Source organism: Prosopis cineraria, unplaced genomic scaffold, assembly GCF_029017545.1.
Source record: "Prosopis cineraria cultivar Desert tree isolate PC_DT_omini unplaced genomic scaffold, ASM2901754v1 PC12, whole genome shotgun sequence".
Classification (NCBI taxonomy): domain Eukaryota; kingdom Viridiplantae; phylum Streptophyta; class Magnoliopsida; order Fabales; family Fabaceae; genus Prosopis; species Prosopis cineraria.
In genome coordinates this window covers 35,655,870-35,664,982 of record NW_026555343.1, presented here as the reverse complement: position 1 = coordinate 35,664,982, position 9,113 = coordinate 35,655,870, and the positions used below count along the sequence as shown (strand labels likewise).

The 9,113-nt window shown below is 31.7% G+C and overlaps 1 protein-coding gene across 1 annotated transcript in view; it reads right to left on the bottom strand.

Annotated features, from left to right (window-relative positions):
* Positions 1–8,064, bottom strand: part of LOC129289289 (glycerol kinase-like) — a 16,641-nt gene extending 8,577 nt beyond the window's left edge. Inside the window, exons 1-4 of the mRNA XM_054926065.1 lie at positions 7,504–8,064; positions 7,169–7,390; positions 5,809–6,779; positions 5,031–5,276 (exon numbers count right to left, since the gene is read on the bottom strand). Coding sequence (XP_054782040.1) covers positions 5,031–5,276; positions 5,809–6,779; positions 7,169–7,390; positions 7,504–7,637 — 1,573 coding nt within the window. The 5' untranslated portion in view covers positions 7,638–8,064. The remainder of the gene's footprint in view (positions 1–5,030; positions 5,277–5,808; positions 6,780–7,168; positions 7,391–7,503) is intronic.
* Positions 8,065–9,113: the final 1,049 nt, after the last annotated feature.

Genomic DNA, 9,113 nt, shown 5'->3' with positions numbered 1-9,113 from the left:
GGAGCCTTCGGATTAATTTAATTATAGTGGAGATTACACGTAACGCATCAAAAAGTTGTACAGCTTTTTAGGATGAAGAAAATAAAAATAAATATTATTCTTTTTATCCTACTTGTAAGATAAAAAAATAAATTTTCTTGGTTTTATGAATGAGACATGTCATTAACCTTTATCATAATGTTTTTCTTTTACTCTTATTATATATTGGTTTGAAAATTCACATATAAAAATATATATTTAGTAGACGCGAAATTAAAAAACTCTTTAAATTTTTAAAGAGAGTTAATCAATTTTAATTTTTTTAATTTTATAAAATATATTAAAATTAATTTATAAATAAAATAATATGTAATACAATAAAATACTTTTCTAGTCTCTATTACAGGGTGTTTTCTAAAAGATTTTTTAATTTTAATATAATTACATAAAGCACGTAATGGGGTATCAATACTCCCTTTGTTTTTGAATAATAGAGAAAACTCTTATTATATTTTTATTTATAAGTAAAATTAAAATTTAAAAAATATTTATCACAATTTTTTAAATTGTGCCTTGTAAAGTCAATGTTTATTTTTATTAGAAAAATTGTTCAATTAATACATGGATAATTTAGTCCAATTTTTTTAAATTTCAAATAATTATTATATTTAACTAACTTTCTTAAATTATGTGAAGTATTTATTTTTTCTTATATTTGAAAATAGAAGGAATACATTTTTTCAATGTTACTATAAATTCAATAATCATGAGAGAGACTGTAACACAAATTTGAAAAAAAAAATTATTTAAAATAAGGGTAAAATTAAAAGTTTACTCTATTTTAGATAAAGTTAATAATTTAACCACCTCTTATTGGTTTTGAGGTGTAGCTAGAGATTATTGACCCTATATTTTGATAATTATAAACCCAAGAGAAATAAGTTTGTTACTTGTACAGATCAATCATTATAATCTTAAGTGACAAAACCTCAAGAATATAAAAAACAAGAGAAGTCATAGTTTAAAAAGGGCTATTATTTTATTTTTTTTAAAATTTAATGTGAAAATTATGTGAGAGCAATTTCATACTTTACTTGGTAAGAATTATTCTGATTGGAACATGTCATAGGCTCACAAGTCCTAAATTTTTAGTGTCAAACACTTAGAAAGCATTTTGTGCTCATAGCCTAATTACACTTGTTTTGAACAAGACACACGCATGTTTCAGCCTCCAATAACGCATCATAAGACTTAGTTAATTTATTTAGGTTTGTGTTGGAACCAATACTTGCTTGTCCTAATGTCCAGAAGCCTTGTTCTTCACCGATCTCTAATATATGCTTGTCCTAAATAGGGTGCATGCCTATCTCAGTGAAAGCAAATGCTTTAAGTTACCTATTTGAGCACACGCTTGATCTAGTACTGGTCAAAGATTAGCTTCTGTGATCTACTTTATACTTGAGTACATGGTAGCACATGTTTGTATTAGTTCCAGTATGTCAACTTGAACTTGCACCTAATTTAGAACACACAAGTCCCTTTGTGATACACATTTGTCTGAGTTTTAGCAGTTAAAATTTTCAAACTTCACCTAGAGAGCCTCAAACTTAAGCAAAATAATACAAGCTTGTCTTAGTTAACCATACATGCGTGTCTTGCATTTTAGAGAGAACTTAACCAATACATGCTTGTCCTAGAGCTAACCCGGGCATATCTGACAGTGGAAGCAGAGTGTTTTGACTCTTGATACATGCTTGCCTGAATGATATCACATACTTAAACTAGTTAGAAGTGAAGCAAGTCATCCTGCCCAGATCAAATACACTCGTGTCTCAACCTCGTACATGCTTAAATGAGGTTCTGACAGTTCATTTAGTACAGTTCACAGAAAAAATTGTTTTTCCTGCTTTCGTTTACTTCTACACATCTCTAATGGTTCTAAATTACTTTTTGAATATTCCTAATAATTATAATCATCAAAACTAAAATATAACCTCATTTAAGTGGATAAGTAACAAATTATTGGGCATTGTGTTGCATTAAATTCTTACCTACTGCATTCATATCTTTATAAAAAAGCTCTCATATGATTTATAAGTTTTCAATTATATTGATATCTATTCTTTATAGAGTTATTGCCTTTAAAAGTTTTTTTTTTAATCTTTGCCTTGAAATTTTAGGAAGATTTTTTCCTTAGTACTCCCTCTGTCCAAATTAAAAGACAATTTTAACAAAATCTCACATACTAATAAATCTCATTAATACACTAAACAATCTTAATTTTTTCAAAACAAATATATAAACTTTCAAAAATACCCTTAATTTAATAATCTTAAATATACACTTAATTAGTTTTAAATAAAAAGAGAAAGAGTAATATTAAAATAAGTCTATTTAATAAACCTTAATCTTCTCAAAGTATTCTATATTTTAGGATAGCAAATCTCCCTCAAAAGTATTATATAATTTGGAATGGAGAGAGTATTAATTATTTACAAGTGTTGTAAGTGTTTTGTTTTTGTGAAATCAAGATTGGGATAATCCTGTGATTGTACTAAGATGGCAAACACTTATTTAAGCTTGTAGTTACAGTGAAAAATCTCAAATGAGATCTTAAAAATTAAAAATAGGCCAATGATTAAACCAATCTAAGATAAATCTCTTGTGCAAAGCTTCTTCTTCTCTCTCTCATCATTATTTTAGAAAGCTCTCTACGTTAAAATTTTGATTTGTTCATCTTGTCTCATAGGTTGAGAACAAATTTAAAAAAAATTAAAAAAAATATAACTTTAATTTTTTATACTTTACTCATGTTTTACTATTAGTTCTTGTACTTTTTTCAATATTTTTGATTCTTGTGCTTTTATTTTTCATTATTTTAGATCTTTTTACGAATAAAGTATAGAAATTTTAAAGGGACCTAAAATAATAAAAAATAAAAGTACATGAACTAAAAGCATTGAAAAAAAAAAGTATAATAATCAATAATAAAATGTGAGTAAAATATAAAGACTTAAAGTTATATTTTTTCAAAAATTTCAATAACACCCAATTTATTTATTTTGAGTGTCAGCTTTATCCAATAGAAACGGTTAATAATTAGCACAGGAGGAGTAAAAAATATAGTGGAGATTGTAATATTATCACGTTGGTTAATTATTTGATAATTAATTTTTTTATATTGATCTCTGTATTTATCTAATTTTCTTAATCTAGTGATTTATACGTCACGGAATTTCGCAAAAGTACTTCTATTCAATCCATCGGAATCAATCAATCAGTACTGTTCTTTTTTGGCCAAAAAATCAGCACTGTTCAAAACTTACCATATTTATGCATGCGACACGACGTTACTATTTGACCAGTCACCTTGTTTCTTTTTAATTTTTTCTTCCCTTCCAGAAATAAACTATGGCTACTTCGTTAGTAGCAACTGCAACTTAACAAGTCAATTTTTTTTCCCCACCAATAAGGGTTGGTCTAAGTGGTAAGTAATTTAATTTCGCTTAAGTCAGATCTCAAATTCCAACTTTGTATGTACAGAAAATTCTCACTGAAAAACTCACCTGCCATACCCAGGTGCGAGATGTGGATCGAATCCGAATTAGTCAGGGCAAAACTCTAAACACAGGAGAGGCAATTAAAAAAGAAACAAGTCAATTTTTAACCGAGTACTAGTCCCACTCCCATCCTAATTACGGTATCATATTCAAGTTACCATCAATATGAAATATGAGTATTTTTTCAACAAAAATTAAAACTTTAGTTAATTATTTTATGAAGCACTAACATTTTTCATTAGACTCAACCTTCATTATTTTTTTATTTTTATTTTTGAAATTTTGCTGTCTATTTTCATAAAATCCTTTATAATCAGGGAATGTGAAAAATAATATTAAATGAAGGAAATAAAAAAGACTGAAATCATATATTTAAGATCTAAATAATTTCTCAACTGTATCTTATATGTAGAATTAGTAGAGGGAGTAATATTGGAAGAAAAATTATAACAACATCCCCAACAAACATTACAACTTGCATATTTGGTTTCCTGCAAAGTTTATAATCGAAGTTATTAAAAATTTGTATTGCTTTGATTAGCAGGATACTTGTGTGTAATAAAAAGATGGATGTTTTTGTCAATTTCATCGACACTTAAAACTTTATGGGCTATGTTTAGGTTCATAGTTATAAGATTTAGATCATCTTGAGTAAATATAACCAGGCACAACGGAAAGATAAACTTGTTTGAGTGTTGGATTCTAATACAATAATTTTGGAAGAGGGATTTAACTCATCCAAAGTTAATCTCTGTGAATTTTAGTGAAGTTTACCTTTTTTTTAATATTTTTTTATGAAATATAACATATTATTTCTCTTTTGTTACAAGACAAACTTTACTGAGATTAACAAATTCCAATTTTAGAAAATTTAAACCCTGAACGTACAGAAATAAGTCTGTCTATTCTATTCTGAAGAGCCATAACTTATGGGCCTATAATTCGATTGCTAGGTTGTAAAATGTGAATGGGCTTCGCGAATTCTTAAAAATCTACCTCTTTTGGGCCTATGTCCGTTATTGTCCGGCTAATAATGAAAACATCATTAATCCTGTTATAGGTACTTCCGGATATACTAATTCCAACTTGAGATTTCGGAGGTGTTAGTTAAAACTACTTTAGAAATTCCATGAAACAAAAATTTTTAAGAGATTTAAGCCTAAAAAAAATTCTCAACATGATTAATTACCTTATAAGAATTTTAAACTACCTAAAATCACTTTTTTAAAAAAAATCTTAAACAAGTATGGCCTAAATGGAATGAATAATAATGAAACTGCATACAGCAGCGGTTCAGAAAAATGTACAAGAGGATTGACCAAGTAACACGCCAAATGTAGTGGCATTATTATTCATTTCATTTTAATTTTAGTTTCTGTTGGTTGCTTGCTGTTCAGAAAAGTGAACCAAGAATAATTAACGAAGAAACATGCCAGATGTACCAGCAAGCAAAAATGAAGCTTATAATTTTGACAGCCATGGGTTAGAGACAATCAAAGAGAGAGATCACCAAGTCAAATGTTCTGGTCACAGCTTTGCACCAAGATTCCACTTTCTTCTTCCTCGGTTGCTCATCTAACTCTGGATGAAAAACAGTAGACGTCTTCATCTTCTCACCAGAAGCAAAGATCTCCTCTTCCGTCCAAACTCCGACAGCTAGCCCAGCAGCATAGGCTGCCCGAGCGCTGTTGTCTCGATGTCGGCCGGTCTGATCACTGGACTTCCCAACAAGTCTGCCTGCAGAACATTATAATAAAAGATTTACTATTTATGGAATGCAGCAGATCAGAAGTCTATATTATCAATAGGGAAAAGGATCTTTTTGAAACTATGCTATTCCCTATAGGGTCTCTCCCACATAGCAACCAAATTTCCGTGTTCTCAGTTATATGATATTTGCAACAGATTATTACTAAAAGAATTTTCAGTACTTGATGAAACAGATATGCCTCATATTAGCAGAATATGACAGAAGTTTCATGATACAGCTTGTCTGCATTACTCATTCTTTTATAATTTATAGGGAGTCAGCTGTTTGCATATTGCAAAATAAATATAAAGAGTCTGATCAGTGAAAATCAAGCATGTGTTATGTTAGAGAGATACAAATATGAATAAGGCAATAAGCAATATAAAATTTCATGCTCAGAATCAATACCAAAGCTCCATACGTGACATAAACAACAAGGCAAGATGAAAAATTGGCACAAGAACAGGGCAGTAAGTTCTGCATAACTGTGCATGCATAATAGAAGAAATTATTCCAAACCTGAATCTGCATTAAAAAGGTTGTTAACAGTGGCACCACCATCCACTCTGAGCAAGAATTCTTCTTTTTCTTTCTTATCTTTATCGTTTTCCTCAGAATCTTTCTTCATTGAATCCAAGACATCTTTCACTTGAAAAGACATGCTCTCAAGCACCGCTCTAGCAATGTGAGCCTTGCTTGTAAACCTTGTAATTCCAATACAAACCCCACGAGCATCATCTCGCCACCATGGAGCAAACAATCCATTAAAAGCAGGAACAAAGTAAACTCCACCTGTGGACTCAACCTGTGAAGCCAGATCCTCTATCTCCTTAGCACTACTAATAATACCAAGGCTATCTCTCAGCCACTGCACTGCAGCACCAGCAATCGCAATTGATCCTTCCAGAGCATAATTTGCCGGAGCATTCGGACCAAGCTTAAATGCTAAAGTGGTCAGAAGACCATGTGTTGACTGAACTATCTCTTGACCAGTGTTCAGGAGTATGAAAGCACCAGTTCCATATGTGCTTTTAGCCTCTCCTTTTCTGCATGCTTGTCCTACCATTGCAGCATGTTGATCACCTAAACACCCAGCAATTGGGATTTCAGTGATTGGCCATCCGGAAGCAATCTTGCCAATGATTTCAGAATTGCTTATAATCTTGGGCAGAATTAGAGCCGGAATGCCGAGGGTTTTTAAGGTGGATGCATCCCAGTCAAGAGTTTTAAGACTCATCAGCATTGTCCGCGATGCATTTGAAACATCAGTGACATGCAATCCGCCGTTCACACAACCGCCAGTTAAATTCCAAATCAACCAAGTGTCTATAGTTCCAAAAAGAGCATCTCCTTTCTTTATTGCTTCCTTGACAGCATCGACACTCTCCATCAGCCACAGCAGTTTAGTGGCACTGAAGTAAGTGCTGATAGGCAGACCACAAGTCTCCACAAAATGGGTTCTGCCACCAGATAACTCGTTCTCCAATTTCCTGTTTCACAACATTCCATATATGACAATGATGAATAACAAATGCCCAAAAAATCACGAAATAATAGAAAGGCCAGCCAGCTACAAACATGGGATACCAGCAATACATAACCATGATATATCAATTTTATGGTCATTACTTTAAAGGCCATCCCTATCAACTTGTTCAGTTTATTTTCTCCTTTGACAATCTGAAAAGCATACTTTCATCATTGGCAATGTTGTTTGAATCCATCGGACCATCAAACAAACAACTCGTTTTCAAAATCCAAAACTCATAAACGACTCAGAAATACATCGATAAGATCATACATATTACGTTATCTAACGAATGGCGATCAATCAGAGGCAAAGTTATCGAAGAAAACTAAAAAGTGTATTTAGGAATACCTGCACACAGAACTGGTACGAGCATCCATCCAAACGATGGCGTTGTAGAGAGGAATTCCAGTTGATTTGCTCCAAAGTAGAGTAGTCTCCCTCTGGTTGGTTACACCGATTGCCTTCAATCCGTCGACGACGTTGATTCCCTCGGACTTCGCTTTTTTGAGAGCCTCAGTGATACAAACCCTGACGCTCTCCAAGATCTCCATTGGATCATGCTCCACCCATCTACAGCAGCCACAGATTACCAGAGAATCAGAGAAAACGAGTCAATCTCAAAAACAGTTTGAGAAATTGAAAGGGAGAGAGAGAAGGAGAAGGAATCATCACGGTTTATTTACCCTGCTTCTGGATAGTACTGAGTGAACTCGACCTGGTGGGAAGCGATCGCACGAGCAGAGCGATCGTAGATGATGAATCTAGTGCTTGTGGTTCCCTGGTCAATCGACCCAATGAACGCTTCTTCCTTCGACATTTTTCACAGTCTTCGTCTTCCTCTTCCTCTTCCTCCTCCTCCTTCTTCTTGAGGCTTAAGCCTGAAATGTGAACAACCACTCTGACACAGTTGACTTTAAAACGTTGCTCGGACTTGAAAAAATGGAAATGATTAATAAACAAATCGAGTTTATTATCCCATATTCCAATATATCAGGGTCCTCGTATTTTCGTTGAAATTGAAACGGCTAAATTATTATCAAATCAAATCAAAATTTCAATTTCAAAGGCATATTAATTCAATTCTAGAATCTTGGAATTTTCAAAGTCGAGAAACGGATTAGGATTGGATAGAAAATAAGATAGAGGCGAGGTGTTCGGAGGTCACGAGGCTGAGTTGGAAAGCAGTGAAATGGCGAATGAAGGAGAAGGGGAAAAGGAAGGATATGACGGCGGAGATCACGAGAAGAGGAGGAGGTAAGCCACTAAACTAACTAACTATAAATCATTTGGATAAACGACTTTGAAGTTTGAACAATCTTCACCCGCCACGTCGACTTGTCGTCTAATGTTGTTCTTTGTTCTTATCGACTTTAGCAGCGCGGTTCGGCCGCTTTAGGAATTCGGCCGCGTTGCCGAATGCCGTTTCGCAATTAGCAAGGAAAAGGCCGTTTTTGCATTTTTGGTCTCAAGTTTCTTAATTAAGTATTAATTACTATAGCAATGTCGGATTATGGTTAACTTATCAGTCGGCCTCTGTAGTAGTAATAAATGAAAAGGATTTTTCTGACTTTCCAACATTTAGGGACGACAAGATGACCTGGTATCTAGTATTTTACTTTTGGGAGACGATAAATGAAATTAAAATTTCAAAGCAATAAATTTATAATAGTTAAATTTGATAAAAATTTTAAAAAATAAATTATAAATATTGATTCAGATGGGAAGTTTTAATTGAAAATAAAATAATTAAATTTTAAAACATAACTCTCAATTTATAATCAGGATTTATATTTTTAACTGCTAAAATTAATATGTAAAATTTATTTTCTAGAAAAATTTGTCAAGAATTTAATTATGAAAAAATAATAATAAAATCTCTTTGAATAATATAAATAACAATCAAGTCCTTCAAAATGTCACAATTTTACTGAAATTCATAGGAACTTCTTTGTTAATAAATTCTAAATCAAAAAAATTATTTTACTTTTATTAACAAGTTGTGATTTATTATCTAATTTTTATGATTTTTTTGAATAAAAGTTATGATTCTTTAAACAAAATTTGTGAATAGGGTTTTTTATTTGTAGAATTTATTTTTCAATAATAAAAATTATGTTTGACAAATTGTAACTTCTTGTACATTCTTACGATTCACAGCATGAAAGTTATTATTCCTTCAATAAAAAGTTGTGATTGAAATTTATTTTTTAATGACAAAAATCACACTTAACAGTTGTGATTTCTTGTTCAACTCTTGTAATTTATAGAACAAAAATTGTGATTTTTTTTAAAA